At 47.7% G+C, this 20,395-nt stretch overlaps 1 protein-coding gene across 1 annotated transcript in view; it reads right to left on the bottom strand.

Moving 5' to 3' along the window:
* Positions 1–20,395, bottom strand: part of LOC100077275 (protein NPAT) — a 34,134-nt gene that overhangs the window by 9,325 nt on the left and 4,414 nt on the right. Inside the window, exons 2-12 of the mRNA XM_029048538.2 lie at positions 19,004–19,122; positions 17,623–17,683; positions 15,618–15,690; positions 15,108–15,148; positions 13,130–13,351; positions 8,711–8,795; positions 8,294–8,381; positions 5,593–5,684; positions 5,425–5,512; positions 1,764–1,860; positions 913–1,020 (exon numbers count right to left, since the gene is read on the bottom strand). Of these exons, the coding sequence (XP_028904371.1) occupies positions 913–1,020; positions 1,764–1,860; positions 5,425–5,512; positions 5,593–5,684; positions 8,294–8,381; positions 8,711–8,795; positions 13,130–13,351; positions 15,108–15,148; positions 15,618–15,690; positions 17,623–17,683; positions 19,004–19,122 (1,074 nt within the window). The remainder of the gene's footprint in view (positions 1–912; positions 1,021–1,763; positions 1,861–5,424; positions 5,513–5,592; positions 5,685–8,293; positions 8,382–8,710; positions 8,796–13,129; positions 13,352–15,107; positions 15,149–15,617; positions 15,691–17,622; positions 17,684–19,003; positions 19,123–20,395) is intronic.

The raw sequence follows: 20,395 nt of genomic DNA, 5'->3' as shown, positions 1-20,395 counted from the left end.
CATCCCCATTTTACAGGGGAGGCGGCTGAGGCACGTTAAGCGAGGCGCCCGAGGTCACAGAGCAGACAACTAGCAGAGCCGGGATTAGAACCCAGATCCTGACTCCCAGGCCCGCGTTTTATCCACTAGGCCACGCTGTCCCAAATGAGGCGTCAACCCAGAAGTGCCGAGTGCCCAGTGTGTACAAAGGGCATATTGTTCTAGAGGCTGACCAGAACCACATGACATTTTAAGCTCCCTGGGGGCAAGGAGTATGTCTTTGGCTTCTGTTGTACTTTACAATCTCATGCGGAAGACAGATCAGGATGACAAGACTGGTAAGATTGGAAGAGCATCAGTAAAAATCCCGGGCGTAAGTAATTGCGACAGAAGGTGAAACGGGAACGCTGAGGTGATATGATAGTTCGTTTTCCCTAAAAATAACCCCCTCCCCCCAAAAAAAACCAAAACCAAAAAACCTCTCTGGTCCATCTTTCACCTCCTCCCAGAAATGATGTGCAAAGATTAACATCAGATTCAGATTCCTTTCTCTATTCTGGAATACAATGGTGGACTCTTTTTTAAAGGCTTCCGGTAAAAATTACAGTTGAAACTATACATGACAGAAACCCTTTTCAAACCGTGAGACGCAGCCAAGGCATCACACAGCTCCCTGCCCTTAGCGGGTGACCTTAGAGAAGGGGGTTGGTGAGGTGGGATCAGGGAGAAGAGTACATTTCCTTCAACTTTACGGCAATGTCCTCCACTTGCTGCTAAAATTCTATTTCTTGGGGAAGTCAATGGCAGAAATCAGACACCTGATGTTCCTGAATTAGCGCACAACTTTCTGAATTAGATACACATCCTGCTTTGGGTCACTGAGAAGGACGGTAAGAGCCGGGGACGGAGGACTGAGTTTCATCGAACGCTTACCGGCCTCTTCGGTTGCAAAGGAGCCTTCCACCACGAGGGCGGTTTCATCTGCTAAGAGAATACTACTGCCGGGACCTGGTGATAGAGTTTTATTATTCTTGGTTTTACCTGTGGCGAAAGAATCAGAAAGCAGATTTAACCATTCGATCGTTCTTACTAAGCAAAATTACACGCGCTGTAGAAATGACCGCAAGAGTAAAACACTCATATTAAAACCATAGGAAAACCAATGACCGACTTTAGACGGTCATAAAAAACAAAGTTTAATACTATTTCCTCCCTTTTCTGTTTGCTCCTGCCCCCCCCTTATCTGTCTAGTCCTGACCCCTCCCCAAATCCCTTCCCTGCGTGGTCCAAAATCATCGGATGTTGTGAAGGTTGAACCGACAGAATTTAATGATAGACTGCGTCGGGTGAATGAGAGAGAGCGGTCAAGGATAACGCCAAAGTTACGGGCTGGTGAGGCGGGGAGGGTGGTGGTGCTGTCTACAGTGACAGGGAAGTCAGGGGAAGGATGGGGTTTGGGTGGGAATACGAGGAGCTCGGTTTCGGACGGGTTAGGTTGTAGGTGCCGGCGGGGCTGCAGGGAAGGAGAGAGATCAGGGCGGGAGATGTAGATTTGGGAAAGCACTTGGAAGCAAAGGGTTACCACCAAAGTGACTAAAAAGTGTCCAAGAAAAACCGGGAGCCGACTCCAGATACTCAAGAACGCAATTAGGGCCTAAGAAGATGACAAAGATTGCCACTTTAGGGAAGACAGTAACCACTACGGGTATCTCCAGTCTTTGCAATCGAACCTCAGCTCTCGCTCAACAGAGAAAGAATTCAACTGCCGGAAGTTCTGTACTTGCCATAATCAAATAGATCGTAGAGGTCTTGAAACGCTGGGTCTGACTCTGTATGCTCCAAGATGTCCCTTATGGCTTCTTCCGACATATGGATTTCACTCTGCGAAAAGAAGTCAAAAGTCAAACACACTTCGTTTACAATAATGCAGCACTGAGAGAAAAATGTCAATATATAGTGAAGGTGATATTTTAATTTTCTTTTCAAAGAACAAAATTCATCTCGCGAGGACCAACAAGGGAAAGTATGAAACCAGCTGAGTGGAGCCCACTAAAAATGACCAGAGTATACGTAGACGGCCTAAAACGCGGTCATCGTTTTGTACGAGGCCCTCCACGTTGTTGAACTATTGTGTTACAAGTTCACACCTTCAGCACTGCAATGATCATGCGCAGAACCGTTTCTTCAAATGTTATAACTAAACCTTGCACAAAGGGCAGGCGTGTTTCCTAGAAAGAAGTTCTATCTAAATCAGGTAATGGGAATCGGCTGTATATAATTGTAAGTCAGCGCTATCAGAAAACATTTAGGGTGACTTTCGCTGGGTTCAGAGGCATCTTCGGTTCTGAGTTTGGTTCTGCTCTGCATCTTTGGTTCTTTTTCAATTTCCAGAGAAAGGGCCAAGTAAGTTCTGGATTAGAAGATCCGTGGACCTTCTTCTAGAGCCTTCCCGACCAAGATCCCGCCTCTCCCAGGGCAGACTAATTTAGAAGCAGCAAAACTCGCTGGGGACACCTTACACGCCGCCACAGATTTCACGGGCATCAGGGCGCTAAATCCCGTCAGATTTCTGGTGCCCAAGAAGCAGGCCTGTCCGATGACACAAAGCTAGACGAGATGATCAAATCACGACCAGAAAGCCAGAATGTCGTTTGAGAGAATAAGGCGAGGCAGAACTGAAGGTCCACATAGGTAAGCGTGGGTCATGGGTTCTAATCCCGGCTCGGCCACTAATCTGTCGTGTGACCCGGGGCAAGTCGCTTCACTTCCCTTTGTCTCAGTTACCTCATCTGTAAAATGGGGATTGAAACTGTGAGCCCCACGTAGGACGAGGACCGTATCCAGCCCGACTGGCTTGTCTCCACCCCAGCGCTCAGTACAGGGCCTGGCACATAGCCAGCACTTAACAAATACCGTAATTATTATTAAGTGCTGTCTAATCAATCACATTGAGCGTTGTGCGCAGTACACTGTATTAAGTGATTAGGAAAGAATATAACGGAGTTAGTAGATACGCTCCCTGCCCTCAACGATTTTACAATCTAAAGGGGGAAATCTCCTCTATGGCTATTATTATTATTATTATTATTATAGTATTTGTTAAGCATTTTCTATGTGTCAAGTACTGTACTAAGCTACGAGACCTGGACCCACCACAGCTGTTCTCGTACGACTCCTCGAGCGGTTCCATCAGCATCATTCCGCGGCCTAGCGGACGGAGCCCGGGCTCGGGAGTCGGAAGGACGTGGTTTCTAATCCGGGCTCTGCCACTTCTCTGCCGTGTGACCGTGGGCTAGTCACTTAACTTCTCTGTGCCTCAGTTACTTCATCTGTAACATGGGGATTAACACCGGAAGCCCCACGTGGGACTTGGACTGTTTCCAACCTGATGAGCTTGTACGTTCCCCAGTGCCCGGCACATAAGCGTTTAACAAATACCATTAAACAATAATAATAAAAAACCCAACATCATGTGGCTAAAGAGGATCACAGTGAAGTCCTGAAACCAGTTCGATCTAACAACACTGGAGCTAGGTCAACACCAATTCACAGGGAAGGATTTGTGAAGAAAATGGATGAGAGCAAGACACCCAAACAGCTGAAAGAGTTAGAAAGAGGCTATACAAGGCGGAAGATGGGGGAAGACAAGGAAATATATTTTAAGGATGAAGGAGAATTAGGTCTCAGACAAAATGGCTTCATAATCAAAAACCGGGACGGTGTCCCACACTACGATCGAGAAAGGACGGGCTCTTTCGACACTTCGAGAGGAAGAAATAAGCAAAAGTGAAAAAACATATATCCGAGTTGCACAATGACATTTCCAGCCATCGACCCCCACCACGGGTAAGTTTCACGGTCAAGGGGAGTGTCTTCAAGCCCAAGGGACAACTACATCATCTACCTTCCTCAAAGTAGACAACGGTTTACTAATTCTTACAGCAGAGGTTGTTGGTCCGAGATTATTTTATTTTCTAGCCATTCCCCGCCCTCACGCATTCTCTGGAGACGGAGCGGTCTGTCTTGGAAAGAATGAGGGACTGGCCTGATCTGTGACCTCAGTACAATACCTAACTTCTCTGAGCTCTCCAGTTCCTCATCTGGAAAATGCCGAGAAAATTCCTCCTCTCCCTAAATTTTTAACTTGGGGGAGGGACTACGCTGAATCTGACCATCTCCTTCCCATCCCAGCACTGAGCACACAACACTACCATGATTCCGTACTCAAAAAGCGACTGAAACCGATCATGGATTTTCAGGGTTTGCAACGCCCCAAGACGTGGCCGTCCTCCGATTAATCTTATTACATTTTCTTTTTAAAATCCACAGGTACATCTACTTGCCCCACTGGCTACTTGCCTGTCTCTGCCACCCTGTTTCAACGGTTGCCATGGGAAGAGGTAAATGGGCCCTGGGGAAGTGCAGAAGAAGAGTGAAACGCTAAACATGTGGAATCGAGTCAACGGACCTCGACGTGCAGCATGAACAAGAGGAAGCAGCAGAACCGTCCCGGAAAGGAGCATCCACAGGTACCTGAACAAGTTGTCTCCAGCTCAAGTCTGCTCACCCCTTTTGACGCCCACCCCCCCAAAAAACCCCCAAAAAACAAAAACCGCTGATCCAAACGAGACCTCAAACTGATGACGATTTAAAAAAAAATAGTTGATCTCCTTCCTACTCAAGACTGTGAGTCCCATGCGGGACAGGGACTGTGTCCGACCTAATTAACGTGTACCTATTCCAGTGCTTAGAACAGCGTTTGACACACACTGTTTAATACCATTAAAAGAGAGGCAAAAATTACAGGTTTATGGTCCACGTTTTAAAAATATTTGAGGAATCTTGCTGACACAAATACTATAGTAAATAACGATTAACACCCATAATTTTTTTTTTAATGGCATTTGTTAGGCACTTACTCTGGTCAGGCACTCTAAGCGCTGCGGCGGAGACAAGATAATCGGGTTGGACACAGTCCACGTCTCACTTGGGGCTCCCAGCCCCCATTTTACAGATGTGGGAACTGAAGCCCAGAGAAGTGACTTGCTCAAGGACACACAGCAGACAGGCGGCCAAGCCGGCATTAGAACCCAGATCCTTCTGACTCCCGGGCTGAACCTATTGAGCCACGCTGCTTCTCCATCCGCCCCCCCGCCACAGCCAGCCTCGAAAACCTGGCTACATCGGAAGTAGGTCTATTACGGTGGGGGAATCCTTTCTTAGAGACTTCCACCCAACTCTGTCAGGTTCTTTCGCACGGTCGGCTCCGATTGGACAGAGGACGTAAATCTTACACCGTGGTTTCCTTCCGTACCCTCCTGTCCCCCCTCATCCTTTCCCCTCCAAGGACCTCCCGAGGGGCTGAGGTCGTGGGCCCTCGTGGCGGGATGACGGAGGGAGGAGAGAGCAGGTGGGTCGGACCGAGCCGGCGCCTCACCAATCTACCTGAAATCCCAGGATTTCGTCTATCGAGGTCTCTTGTTCCGTCGGGCTGTTGTCTGTCTGTTTGGGTGCTTGGGTGATATTTCCGTCGCTGAAACAGAGGGGAGATATTTAGGGTGGATCTCCAAGTTGGGGAGGAATGCCGCGGGACGCTTCGCATCGGTATTTTACCTTATCAAGAATTTGTTGATATTTTCTGCAAGCTTTTCCTGGAGGGATTTGTTGCTCAGTATTTTCTCTCTGGCATTTTCAATGACCATTTGCTGCAGAAGAAAAACGATTAAGCTGGCAATTGACAATTAAAATAGAAGAAAGCTTTAAGCGATTACCCCAGTACCTTTCGGGGAGGGACAAAAATTTAAAAGCACAGAAGCTGCGTGGCCTAGCGGAAACAACACGGGCCTGGGGGTCAGAGGACGTGGGTTCCAATCCCGGCTCCGCCATCCGTCTGCCGTGTGATCACGGGCCAGTCGCCCTGCCTCCCTGGATACATCTGCCTCTGTCGGTCGGTCGTATTTATCAAGTGCTTACCGTGTGCAGAACACTGTGCTGAGCGCTTGGGAGGCTACACTATAACAACAGACAGACACATTCCTTCTCCTTAAGAGCCTACGGTCTAGAGGACGCTCCATCCCAACTTGGCCTCACCCCGAGGGGGGAAAGAAAAGCACGTGCGGCATGAGGCCCACGCAAAACGTAGGAAAGACGGTGGCCGCTGGAGGGGTCACTGGGAAAAGGGATGTTCTGGACCTCATTCGAGGAAATTTCCAGCAGTGGTTCCCAAGGACAAAATAACGGGTATTCCAACTCCAAATAATTTAGACCACTGGTGATATGAATCGCACAACTCCTGAACTTCCCGTGAAGCACCTTACTAAGCGCCTGGGCTACGAAAACCAAAGACCAAAGCTCCCTCCTCTCGAGGAACTCGCAATCTACCGGGGAAGAGAGACAGAGAAGTTATTTCCGGTTAGTATTCTCAGCACGGCCGAACGGGAAGTTATTCGAGTATGTCAGGATGGAATAGCCAAGTAATTGAATGCACAGACGAGAGTCCAAATTTAAATATACGTAACTGCTGAGTATAGGGATAAAACACGTGATTATCAAGGGTGGGGACGGGGAACTATTCTGTGAAAGCTTCCTGAAGGAGATGCGATTTTAAGAGAGTCGTGGTTTTGGCGGGTCTAGAGGAGGAGGGGATTTCGGACTGGTGGAACCACAGGAGGAAGGGGAGAGCGGTCAAAGAGTGGAGCGAGGAACAGGTAGAACGTGAGCTTCACGCAGAGAGCATGATAGGGAGGTGCAGGTAGAGAGGATATTTAGGACAAGAAGAATCGATGGAGTTTTCACTGGATGTGGAAGGAAATGGGAAGACATTCGAGACCTTTGGGGAGTGGAATGATGGTAAGCCAAGTGTTTGGGAGGGAAGATGATTCATGCAGAATAGATTGGAGGAGAAGAGTCTGGAGGCAGGGAAACCAGCAAGAAGGCCGGTACAGTAGTCTTACTGGGCTAGGGCACGAGTTTGGTCCAGGGTGGTAACTGGGTGAAAAGGAAAGGGGAGATAAAATGATGACTGTGGTACTTTTGAATTTATTCTGTGCCAAGTACTATACTAAGCTTTGTGGGGCAGAAATCAAAATAATCAGATGGGACACGGTCCCTGTCCCACACGGGGCTCACAATCTGGGGAGAGGGGAAGAACAGGCAGTTAATCTCCATTTTACAGGTGAGGAAACTGAGGAACAGAGAAGTTAAGTGACTTTTTTAGGGTATTTGTTAATCGTTTACTGTGCGTCCAACACCGTTCTAAACGCTGAGTGACATCAGACAGTCCCTGCCCCGCATGGGGTTCGCAGTGTAAGTAGGAGGAAGAACAAGAATTGAATCCCCATTTTATAGCTGAGCCCACAGAGGTTAAGTGACTTGCCCAAGGTAAGTGCCGGAGCCAGGATTAGAACCTACATCCTCTGACTCCCAAGCCCACGCTCTTTTCACTAGGTCACGCTGTTTCTCGGAGCCGAGAAATGGGAAGAACCGGTAAGATTTAGAAGTCGAAGGAATGTGAAGTCTGAAAGACGTCGGGAAGTCTACAAAGTAGAGGGCTTTGGTGACAGAAGATTCTAATATCGTAAGCTCCTTGTGGGCAGGGATGCCTACCAACTCTGTGGAACTGTGCTTTCCCCAAGCGCTCACACTCTGAACTCTCAATAAGTACCACTGCCCGATTGAGGGAGGATGGATGGTGGCGCCTTATTGCCAGAGATGGGAAAGTCGGGAGTTTAAGAAGGGACAAGTAGTTCAAGTTTTGAATTTGAAATGACGGGGGGATGCCCTAGTGGAGATGACCTGGAGGCAAGGATAGAACGTGACACCAGATGAGGGGGAGAAGCGGATCTGGGAGTCATTCACGAAGAGGTGGTAGCTAAAATCCTTCTCGGCTTCACGACTTGGGTTAAAGCTCAAATTATCCTATCCCAAGATGGCAGCTGTTTGGGTGGGAAAGAAGGGGTAGGTCTGAGAAACTGGATTTAGCGACAGATTGAATGCAGCCATAGATAATGCCTCTAACCCCTCTCTATCTGGTAAGAATGCAGAGCAGCAAAGAATATTAACAGGGATTACGGCTTCTTACAGTGACTAGCGTGCTTTTGAAAGTGCCTTAAAGAAAGCCGGGATCAGAGAGTCAGAAGCAACTAGAACCGTGCTTTGCTTCCACAGGGTGCTCAACAAGTACTTAATGAGGTCAATAATTAAAGCAGAGATTTTCTCTATTACACAATTTAAAAAAAACAAAAACTTAGTCTTCATTGTACCCTTAAAGGAAAATCATTGATGGTTGTTGTTGTTTTTTTAAGAGTTCACTTACTTTTTCTACTGTAAACGTATTGGAGTCCTGAAAATTTCGAATAGTTGAATGAGGTCCAGACAACACGATGCTTTTCCTCTGGGATTCGCTGAAACATTTCAGAGAGAGATTTGGGTTTTTTTGTTTTTTTTAGTGACGAGGCGTTCCGAAGTGCACGAAATACCGAAGTCGCACTTGGTGGAGTAAATTATAAAACAGCCGTGAAAATAGGCTCTGGCGCTGTGGGAGTCGAAAACGGAAAGCCGGGGCGAGACAGAAACGATCTTCTATAAAGGGAGAGTAAAGGTATGGGATCCGGGGTCCGGCTCCGAAGAAAAAGCCCGGGCATTTACCAGACGAGAGGGTGGGCACTTTATTTGAGGGGTAGAGAATTGGAGACAGCTTATTTTCCAAAGCAGATTTTTTTGTTTTTTTTACCTTTTCCGTCTTCCAGGAGACAGCAGACTGGCATTAATTTTCCGGTCCTGGGGTCCAGGAACTACAATCTGTAGAGATTCTCCGGCTTGGAAGGGGTGAAGACAAAAGTATTAAAGTAGTGTAGCATAACATTCCCAAGATCCTAAGAGAACAGAGTAGCTAGGTAAACAACTTGAGCTCCTCGGGAGAAGAACGGAACTCAAAAAATGCGTAATTATTCTATCTTCTGCCCTGGCGGGGGGCTGCAAAGATGAAAGACAAGTGGAAATGTAGAGGCGTGGGAAGAAAAAACATTCCATTCTCCGATGAAGACTTTTCCATACATTCCCGCTCTCTTTTCCCACTATGTCTTTGCTCTTCCCAAGCTAGCACGACGACAACAATAATAATAATTGAGATTAATAGTGGCACGGGTTACCCACTTACTTTGTGACAAGCGGTGTATCAAGTATTGGGACAGAAACATGACGATGAGGTCTGACACAGCCCCTGTCCCACATGGGGCTCCCACTTTTAATAAATAGAAGAGGTATTTATTGAGCATTTACTCCGAGTGGGCATTGTACTAAACGCTGGGAAAGAATAGGAAATCGGATTAGGTCCCTGGCCCTTGAGGTTCTTCTCACCAGCTAAGACGGGAAGGAACAAGAAGTATTTCATCCTCGTCTTACAGAAGAGGAAACCGAGGCACAGAGATTTAGTGATTTGGCCCAGGTCATAGAGAAGGCGAGTGGCCGAACCGGGATTAGAATCCGGGTCTCCTGACTCTCGGGCCCACGCTCTTTCCACTAGGTCAGGCCGCTTCCCCACTGAATCTCATTTCCTAACCATCTCCCCCATCTTCCTCCCCGTTCAGGGCCTTCCCCGGGGTTAGGACTCCGCTCGCTGTCCCATCTGCTAGACCACATCCCTCCCTACCTCCCCAAGTTTCAGGCAGCTGAGGGCTGCTGGTGGAAATTCAGAAACCCAACTTCTCCCGCTCCAACTTTCCCCTCCCTTCTACACAACTCGGCCCTCTTTGGCTCGAAAATTCTACCTCCCTCCATTACCACGCCCACACGACCAACTATCCCAGATCATCAACCAACCTGACTGGCGTGTATTCGCCCCAGTGCTTAGTACGGTGCCTGGCACACAGTAAGCGCTTAACAAATACCAGAATTATCTTCATCAACTACCTCCTGAAGCCTCCGAAGCTCCTCCCTCTCCTCTCATGACCTCACCGGCTATAATCCTGGCAAAATAGAAACAATCCTCAGCAAACTCCCGCACCCTGACGGCGCCATACCCCTCAGCGTCGCTTTTGCTCTCGAAATCTTTGCATTACACGTTCTCGCCCCCGTGACTGTTACCTCCTCTCTGTGGAGAATGCCCAAATCTACCTACCGAGTCCCGTGGCTCCCCTCCCGTCTTTCCTCTCCTGTGAAGGACATCTCCATAAGGACGCCCCACACAGACCCGGCACCTTAAAGTCAATAGGGCCATCCGACCGCCTCTTTCCTGAAGTCCTTTTCTATCTTCAAAACACGTTTCCTCCCGGAGGCCTTCCCCGACTAAGCCCTCATTTCACCTAGCCAGCCTGCCCCCTGCATCACCTAGGCACTTGGGCTGTGTACCCCTTTAAGCGATCTGCTACCCCGACCCTGAACCCCATCACACTTACGTCCATGTCCCTGTAGTCTACCAGTTCCCCTATCTCCTTTGTTTCGATAACCGTCTGTCTCCCACTGCGGACGTAAGCCCCTTATAGGAATGGATGATGCCGACCAACTGTATTGTGCTTTCCCAAGTGCTCAGTACAGTGCTTTGCACAAAAAAGGCACTCGATATGTTTCATGGATAGACTGACAGACCCCCACTAGCTTTTCTCCAACTTTCATTCTGCCTCTCTTCACCAGCTTCGACTCTTGGCTCCTCCCAATCTTTTTTTTTTTTAACTGTACTTGATTCTCTGATCCCTTGCATTCACCCTTCCCCAAACTCTCTTCCTCTTCAAATCCACCTCCATGGCCCTCCCTATCCTCTAAGCTCACCTCCTCCGGGAGCTTTTGCTGACCGGATCCCACAGCCCATTCCTAATTCCCACACCACCCAACCGGCCAGCCTTAGCTCTTTTATATCTCTGTTTATTCACTTAACTTACTTTTGTCCTTTCCAACTGTATCAATGCTTCAACTCTTCCATCCGCTGCATACACAGTTTGTAACTGTCTTCCTCATTAAATGGCAAACGCAGTAAATGGCCACCCCATCGCTTAGTACAGGGCCTGGCACCTAGTAAGCGCTTAATACCGTAATCATTATGACTAAATAAACCTCTGAGATCATAGAGAGGAAAAGAGTCAAGATCCATTCCCAGTCATTTTAACCCAGGCACTGGACATGGGTGCAAACGAAGGACAGTTTTGGGGGGGGGGGGGGGGGAGAAGAAAAGGTGAAGTGTCAACCGGGGGGTTTCCAAGCCAGCCCTCTCCTGTCCCGACACCTCCTTCTGGCGCATTGGAACCAAGTAAAACAGCTTGGTTTTTCCGCGTACTCTAATTCTAGAGCCTGGCACCTCAAAATACTGTTACAGTCACGACTGGCCAGAATTTGTTTCCTGGGCAACCGGTGTAATACCAACATACGCTTCTTGTCCTAATCCCAATTCCTTCCTTTGCTACCCTTACTCTGGAATGGAATTTCTAATGGAAACGGAATCTCTGACTGCATGCAAATAAGATAGCCACATAGTTTGCTTTTAAAACTGTATTGAAGGAGATTCTCACTGCAACTAGAGCCCAACTTTATTTAGAAGACAAAATATTTACCAGAACATGCAAATTACTTTAGAAAACGGTCAGTCTCAACAAATTGTGTGGATCTATAAAATCTGCATTTCCCTAACTGTATCTGGCACGCTCAAAACAACTTCACACATCCCACCCTAGGAGAACTCAAGATGGCTCCTGCCGTAATCAATTCCTTCAGTCTTAGACTCTCTAAAACCACAGAAAGATTTCAGTCGGGTCTGTTCCTTCCAATGACTACTCTATTTGTGACGAAACTCCCCGGAACATCAATCTTGCTACAGTATCAAGCGCGGCCTGGTCCTTGAGAACAACCCTTAGCCTGCAAGCTCTCAGGAAATATTTGTTATTATACTCTACCACCCTGTTCATTTCTTGGTCACTTGATAACCAGGTTCTATTCTATTTCTTTGAACAAGATGCACAGAATCAGAGCAAAAGAGAAACATTCGTTCCAGCAACTTGCCTTCAGATACAAAATAATAAACCACCCGTGACAGAGAGTTGCTTACTCTTCCCTTCCAGCTAACCAACGAGAGACATTTCACATACCCTCAGCCCACTTTTCACCCTGATAGTAACCAGGTTCTTCCTTAGGCTCAGAGGGAAAAATCTCTCTCGCTTTAATGAAACTAGTTTCGTCCCCTTGAGAACTGTCTGCTCGCCCGAAGACGCCCTGTATCCACAGCTTTATTTAAGCTAAAACCTGCAATTCCTTTACCTGTTTCTCACAGAATGTACTTTCCAACGCTTTCATCATCTTCGTCAACCTGTCTCTGGACTCTTTTCCCATTTTCTACAGCGTTTAAAAAAAAAACCTGACCCAAACTGGACACATAATGTAATAGGTCTGTTCGGGACATGGTGGAAAGCATTCTTTTAAAGTATTGAATTTTGCTTGTCAAACTGAATCTTGCTGGCTTCTCTCCATAAGCCTCTTCTTGACGCCAACCTGAGACCATGTCTTAAACTGCCCCTTACTTTTGCTGGTGTTTACTACATTTGCTCTGTACACTGTCCTTTATTTTGCATCTTGCATGCCACTGCCCCGAAAAGCTACCGATCCCGGTACAAGCTCGAGTCACATCCCAGCTAGACTATTCTATCTCCCTCCTTAGTCTCCCTGCCTCTGGCTCTCCCCGCTCCAATCTTCGGCCCATGCTGCTGTAGGAATCATCTCGAAATGTCATTCAAAACATCCCCCTGCTCTTCAAACCTTTCCAGCGGCTCCCGGGATCAAGCAAAAATTCCTCACAGCTGGTTTCCAGGCTCTCTCTCTCTGTCACTCCTCAACTTGCTTTCTTTGTTCTTCCAGAGCTGAGACCGGAGGGTACCTCGCTCCTGACTGTAACCGTTAACCCGTACCCTGCTTACCTGACTTCTGTGGATGTTTTTCCGCAGCCCGTGCGAGCTCCCTGGGGCCAGAGAATTTATCCCTTTGTTTGGGGCTAGTGGGTGCTGAATAAATGCCAGGCCCCCCACCACTAAGTCAAGGAGGAGGCAAACACGAAAACAGCACCAGGTGCCATCTTTTCTGGGGCACAATTCAGCTGACACTGTGGCGGGTTTCACCATCAAGAACATCTTAAGCATATAAAGATCAAAGATAAAGTTGCACAATTTCAACTTACTGCTTATACTGCTGTCCTGAGCATGGTTGACAAACACAAAACTCTGTCTCAGCTGTGGTGCAGTTTGACTAGATGGTCTGATAACTTGCGTGGCTGCCAAATGGGAAGAAGAGTGCGGTCCTCCCTGCGGAGCCACGGGCAACAATTCGGGACTCGAAGAGGCCGCCTGAGACGCAATCTTCCTCTGCCGTTTGATTTCTGCAATTCCACTTCGTGTCCGGGCTGCAGAAAATGAAAAGTAGAAAAATGAAGCTCACCTTTCATAACGACTCTGAAATAGGTACTTTTTTATAGCGCGTGTTAAGCCGCCGCATCCTCTCCCTGGATAAAAATGTACTTACGATCCCTAACGGGAATTGAGCAAACATACGCAACTGAAAATAACTCTGAGTTCGAGGTGCCGTGCTGGTCCTGAGCTTACCTAAACTAGAAAGTGACCTCCTCTTCTTAGGAGGCTTGGCATGCTAAAATACCACAACAGTTTCGCAGGTAGAAAGGTCTATTTTTTTGAATCTCATTCGGTTAACCTTTTAAATGTTTTCGTTTTATATTTAACCGTAAGGTCGACACGTTGATGGGATTCAGATCCTACTTAGTAATGGCAAAAGGGCTGGTAATCGAAATGATTAGATGACGAAAGGTCAGCTTCACCAAAATCGTTCCCCGCTTTCCTCGGTTCTTAAAGAATCTGTGCCCCGACCCCATCCCTAAGCGCTTAGTACAGTGCTCTGCACACCGTAAGTACTCAATAAATACAACTGAATGAATCCCCTCACACTTTCCAAAAAACAGGGAACCCTTCTACCCTCCACGACTGCCATCATCAGCCACCAGCTCTGATGGTTCCTCCCCCTCTCCCTTCAAAGCACATCCACGGTTAACCTAGCCTAAAAAACAAACAAACAAACAAAAAAGCCCAACCTCTCCTGGATCCCACCGCCCCCTCGACTAATGCTCCATTTCCTTCACGTTTCTGTCCAAACTCGTCAAGGGTGTTGTACATACCCGCCGCCTCCACTTCCTCTCCTCCAACTCCCATTTTCCCTCCGCGACCATCTGGTTTTTGCTCACCCCAACTCCACTGAGACCACTCTCTCCAGATGATCTCCTTGCTTCTAATCTCACGGACTACCTTAATCCTCCTCGACCTTCACCGCTGTGGAAACACCATCTAATCTTGGTTTACTAGTACAGCTCTCTCCTGGTTCCCATCTCACCTCCCCGGACAATAAATACTCCTCGGTCTCCTTCGCGGGTTTGGTTCTGTTCTGGGTCCTCTTTCTACTTTCTCCCTGGGGGACCTGAACCGCTCCCCTGGCTTCAATGACCATCTTTATGTGGATGATTCACAAAAATATGCCACTACTTCCCTTCTCTCTCTTTCTGGGCAATCTCTTTCCTCCTGCCTCCAAGCTCACTATGTCCAAAACCGAACTCCTCATCTTCCTTCCCGTATTCTCTCCTCCACCCACCTTTACAGTTGAAGCCACCACCAACCTCCCCATCTTTCAAACCACAACCTTTTTTCCCCCCTTTCATGGTATTTTTAAATGCTTACTATGCACTGTACTACTGTACAACCTGACTAGCTTGTATCTACCCCAGTGCTTAGTACACTGTCTGCTACATAGTAAACGCTTAACGATACCGTTAAAAAACAACAAACCCCAAAACCTCTCCACTAGCACTTTAGTATATATCTTACATGCCCTTTTAGGTAAAAACTAACTCATATACCGATTTTCCTCTCCTTCTTTCACCTATCTGTAATTTATTTTAGTGCCCATCTCCCTCGTGGAATTGTAATCGTGGCTCTCTCCCTGAGGGCAGAGAGATCCAGCTTACTAACTCTACTGAACACTCTCAATCAATACAACCTTGTCCTCAGCATTTATTTCTCTGCGTTCCTATGCGTACTTTGCTTCCCTGTTTGAACAAAAGCACTAAGAGTTCTGTACAGTTAGTTTATCACGCCTACCTCTTTGATTAGCAGCAAATCCTGCAGAGGTCTGCATGCTCCTATAGAATAAAACAATCAACATCAAATATTTATTGAACCCATGCTCTAGTTAGACCTAGTTTTCCACATGAGTTCAAAAAAGATAGTCAACAGAGAAGGAATTAACCACACGCTATTAGGGGAGAGAAACTGTGCATCATTTGGGGGCAAATAATTGAATAGACGGTCAGTTTTACCGCCATCCAAGTCAGCGGAATATACTGAACACTACTAGGGTCTGACAGGTACCTTACCGCTATGGTTGCCAGCCTGATTTTTGGCCTGGGGAAAAAAATCCCAAACTACAAAAATTACAGTCTCTTTCAGGTGGTCCCTAGACCCGTATTAACCACAGCTCTTCACCCCACTACACATGTCAGTTTCACGTCACACGGTAAGGATTATGTTCAATTTAACTACGACTGTTCCCATTTGTATTTAGATTTAGGAAATTCTTAAGCACATTTTGACCGCGTGCCTCCTTATTACCTGATCTGAGAAAGCGTATAGTCTAGTTTCTTCCACAGAGATGACATCATTGCAGGGACTTCGTTTGTGGTTTCTAAAACACCGAGAACACAATTGCCATTTTAACCCGTAGTGGAAAACTTAAATCCGAATTTACAATCACAGACACTCAGATCAAGAAGGAAAATTTCTCTAGCCCCTTGCTCCACAAGCAACATTACTTATGTTGGGAAATTAAGAAAAGTCATCTCGCTGCAAGATAGATCCATTTACATCAGCTACATGAACTGGATACCCTCCTCCCCAGAGAAATTTTAATATCCTTCGATCGGCAAAACGCCTTTATACATTTCCTCCATACCATGGTGTCAGTTCGATCTTAATATTTCACTTCAAAGAGTTCCAGACTTCAAGGACACAACTCACCCGAGGTCCTAAAACAGAGTTCTAGGACAAGGCTTCTCCCTCAGCACTGGGTGGCTTGAGGGGGTGTGTGTTGAAAGGTTAATGGGCTAAAGCTCTCTGGGAACTGTAGTCTCAGGGAGGATGAAGGCGCATGGCTATCTGGAGCGACACAATGTTTGGAGCCTAGACAGAAGTTCGAGGTATGTTCTAAAACCAAGTTAGAGAAGGGGGCCCGAAATCCTGCTGGGTCACCTGGGCCCTCGAGGCACCCACCCGGTTGCTCCAGGGCATTTCCCCTTCTGATCCCGAGGGATGGTTGGACTTCGCCTCTAGCTTCCAGGCATAAGCCCCTAAAACTTCCAAGGTGATGTGTATTTCATTTTAAAATACCTCTAGGGACATTCCATTTCCTCCCTGGGTAGCTCAGTCTCCCTAACGATCCATTTTCGGTAACTAGATTCCTGTAACGGAGGGGTCTGTAAGTCACGCTAGTTGCTCAAAGGCCCCGGAATTATGCTGGGGGAAGTGAGGCCGTAGGGATTTCGAAACATACGCGGCAATTCCGTTGGCTCCGAGCCGTCTCTTTCCCACCCCTTTCATCATTTTTAAAGCTCGTCTCTGGGTTGATCTCATTGTTTCCCATCTTTCAGGCCTCCTCAAGCCTGAAAGATGGGAAACCCTTGATGAGACAGCAGAGTCAAACCCATTAGACTCTCCAGAGCAAGGAAACCTTCCTTGGACTTCTGCAAACACCGCATTTAGGGTATTTTACATTGGGATCCTTTGAAAAGACCCTCAAAAGGGGTCACTTTAATTCTTTTAATATTCAGAGTCTGGCTTAATTTTGAAATTTTTACATAGGCAGGAGTTTGAAAAATTCCCTCGTATCAATACACGTCCTTCTTTGCCCAAATACCCATGAATCAAGAGAATAAGTATCATACTGCGGCATCCCGGAACATTTCTTTGAAAACTACCACTCTGGAAACTAGAGGACACCTCCCAATAAACAATTAGGATGTAAGTTTCCGTAGAGCAGTTTCCATATTATTTTTCTAACACCCACGGCGAACGCTTCCCAACTGTAAGGTTTCACTCTAACTACTGCAACTAGATCAGGGACCACGGTGTATTCCCTTCCAGCGCTTAGTACAATGCTCTGCCCACAGTAAACAATAAATAGACTGTGAGCCAGAGACCATGTTCCATTAGTAAGCCCTTAAGAAATACTATTATTAAAGACTGCTGGCTTACATTTTTCTATCAACTAGATCTTTGACAAGGTTTAGAGTTAAGAGTCAGGTGAGTTTATAATTTAGGCTTCAAAAGTCAGTGCTCCGTCAGGATTGCTAACCTCATCCTGAAGAAACCCCTCTTCGGTAATCTACACGCTACTCAGTCTGATGCCCAGCATATCAACTGGGAAAAATCCAGCCTGGTCTTAACATCTGGCCAACCGGGACTGGGGTTCTTCTCTAATTCAGCTGGTTTCAGTTGTAAATGAGTCTTGCAGGGTAACTACGCAGACACTTCCTTGAAAGGATTTAAAATTCTCGGGGCATCGAGACAGACGAAATAAACGCTGTAAAGCCAAAATTCAAATGTGAACTTCAGCGCCTACCTTTTGCTTTCATGGCGACGTATTCGTTGAGAATTGTCGTCAAGTTTTTTCCAAAGAGGGACTGAAAGGGAAAAAAAAGAAAAAAAAGAAACCAACATCACAGGACTGGCAGAACCGGCCTCTCCGCTCTGGACCACGAACCCGGTAGTGTTAGCCTTCGTTGGGAAGATGTGGCTACCAACGGGGAGGCAAGAGGAGACAGACACTGCCCTGCCAGCAGCAGGACACGAGCTTGAGTTAGTTTTGCAGGAGTGGTTATAGTCTGCGCTCCGTTATAAAGATTAACAGGTGGGACAGAAGCTCCCTGAGATCAGCGGTATTGATTGAGCGCTTACTGTGCGCAGAGCACTGTTCTAAGTTACGCTACAACAGAGTTGGTAGCTACAGTTCCCTGCCCACCACAGGCTGACAGTCTGGTGGGGGGAGACCATCACTGCCGCGTTTGTAGAGACCAACGGCAAACAACTCCCACGCCCTCACCCGACTGGCGGGCCACCATCGAGTCTGATATTCAGATGGGTTTGGTAGAGTTTCGAGGGAAGGCGAGGAGAAGGGATTTTCCCACTTTCTTTTGAAAACCGAGGGAGAAGGAAGAACGGCAATACAAAGAACAGGGACAGTCTGGTGTGTTTCTTTAAAGTTGGCTCTCGCACAAGTAGACAGACCGGAGCCGGAAGACAGCCTGAGCGTCGCAACAGGTAAGGGCAGTGAAACGTCACCAGATTTGAAGGTCTGATCCCAGCGATCATCTGGCCGTGAGACCGGCCCCTGCTCCCAGAGGAGGAGGAACCAGATCCCGCGTCCGTGAGGTCAGTCTGATTATTGTGACCAGACGACGTGTCGCCAACGCGGTCCCAACCCTGACCAGCCATCAGCCGAATAACTCGTAATGAGGAACCCGGACCGCGTGAATGGCCTCACAAGAAGCTTCTAGAGAGAGATGCAAACTGCTCCGCTGTAACACCGTTGGTGCTTTCTGCTCCCGTTTAATTTTAATGCTGGTATTCCTTCCCGCCGTCTCACTTTTCTACAGCCCTCTCGTTTTACTCTGTGCTCCGTGAGTCGGGCAAGCACGGGCTCCACGCGCGGCCACGGCAATGTGAACGTCTACTGTTATACTGTGCTCTCCCAAGGGCTTAGAACAGGGCTCCGCACACAGTAAGGGCTCAATTAAATACGACCGACTGACGTCAACTGCGTTAACCTCACCCGCGATACTTGCGTTTGGGTCGCTTTAAGGCACTAAGGATAATTAGCTACACAATACGTCAACCCGCATACAAGTACGCAAAACAAAATTAAGCATCCTCCTAAAAACAGCTCTTCAAAAGCAAAAAATCACTCGGTTTTGGATGCGTCTGGGGAGGGGCAGCACACTCACCAACAAACAGGCAGGAATAAAACCTTCATCCGTACAGTGCTCCGCGTATTCTTTCAAATCCGAGCTTTCCAAGATGAACGCTTGGCAAGTGGAGATGAGGTTTTCTTGCTGTAAATAGCCTGAATCAGAGAAAACACATTTTATACATTTTGGATGTGCTTCTGCCTGTCGTTCTTGGGGCAAGTCACAGTTAAAATAAAAATTAATATCGCACTTCGTAAGCCAGCTGAGAAACAAGGGTGTACCATATTCAGAGAAAAACCGAAGACGGTGTGACAACCACACAACTTATACAGAAGCTATGCCAGGGTATTTTTAGCGTCCAGACCTTTCATAAAAACCGTCGCGTGGCTATCTGAGACTCTTTAGAAAACATTTCAACTCTATACGCTCTTCTGGGACCACACGGTTTCATTTCAAGTATAGCGGCGCTCTACAGAGTAAACGCCTGAATCGACACCGGCGTCCACCCCCTTCTCCTAGAAACGATATCCAACCTCGGCTTCACTGACACTGCCTTCTTCTGGTTCTCCTGTTTTTCTCCCTCCCTCTGGCCGCTCAATCTCAGTCTACTCTGTGGGCTCCTCCTCGGCCTCCTGTCCCCTAACTGGGGGGGGGGGGGGGGTCCCACATGGCTCAGTTCCGGGTCCCCTCCTATTCTCCATCTACACCCACTCCCTCGGACGACTCATTCCCGTCCCTAGCTTCAACTACCATCTCCGTGCCGACGACGAGCAGATCTACATCTCCAGCCCCGACCTCTCTCCTCCTCTGCGGGGTCATATTTCCCCCTGCCTTCGGAAAATCTTCGATCGGACGTCCCGCTGACACCTCAGATTTAACGCAGCCAAACCCAAACGCCTCAATATTCCCCCCCCCCGCCCGATCCCGCCTTTCCCAGCACCGTAGACAGCAACATCACCCTCCCGGTCTCACAGGCCCATAACCTTGGCTTGATCCTGGACTCGTCTAATTAAACCCACGTATTCAATCTACCCCCAAATCCCATCGGCTCCCCCTTCACGACACTGCTCGATTCACGTGACGGCGGGTGTGGATGGAGGCGAGAGGGTAGATTTTAGCACGGATCCTCTCCTGCCTTGATTACCGCGTCGGCCTCCTCCACGTTGACCTCCCTGCCTCCTGTCTCTTCCCTCTCCGTTTCATAATTACGTCATTTTACTACAGAAACTTTCAGTCCACGTTTCCCCACTGCCTCCTGTCTCTTCCCTCGCCATTCCACACTTGGATCATTTCTCTACAGAAACTCGGTCCACGTTTCCCCACTGCCTCCCGTCTCTTCCCTCTCCATTCCATGCTTAGATCATTTTTCAACCAAAACTTTCAGTCCACGTGTCCCCACTGCCCACCCACCTCTGCAACCAAGAGAAG

The sequence above is a fragment of the Ornithorhynchus anatinus genome, chromosome 20 (genome assembly GCF_004115215.2).
Source record: "Ornithorhynchus anatinus isolate Pmale09 chromosome 20, mOrnAna1.pri.v4, whole genome shotgun sequence".
Lineage (NCBI taxonomy): Eukaryota > Metazoa > Chordata > Mammalia > Monotremata > Ornithorhynchidae > Ornithorhynchus > Ornithorhynchus anatinus.
The sequence above is the reverse complement of the archived record's forward strand: the minus strand, read 5'-3'. Positions and strand labels throughout refer to the sequence as shown.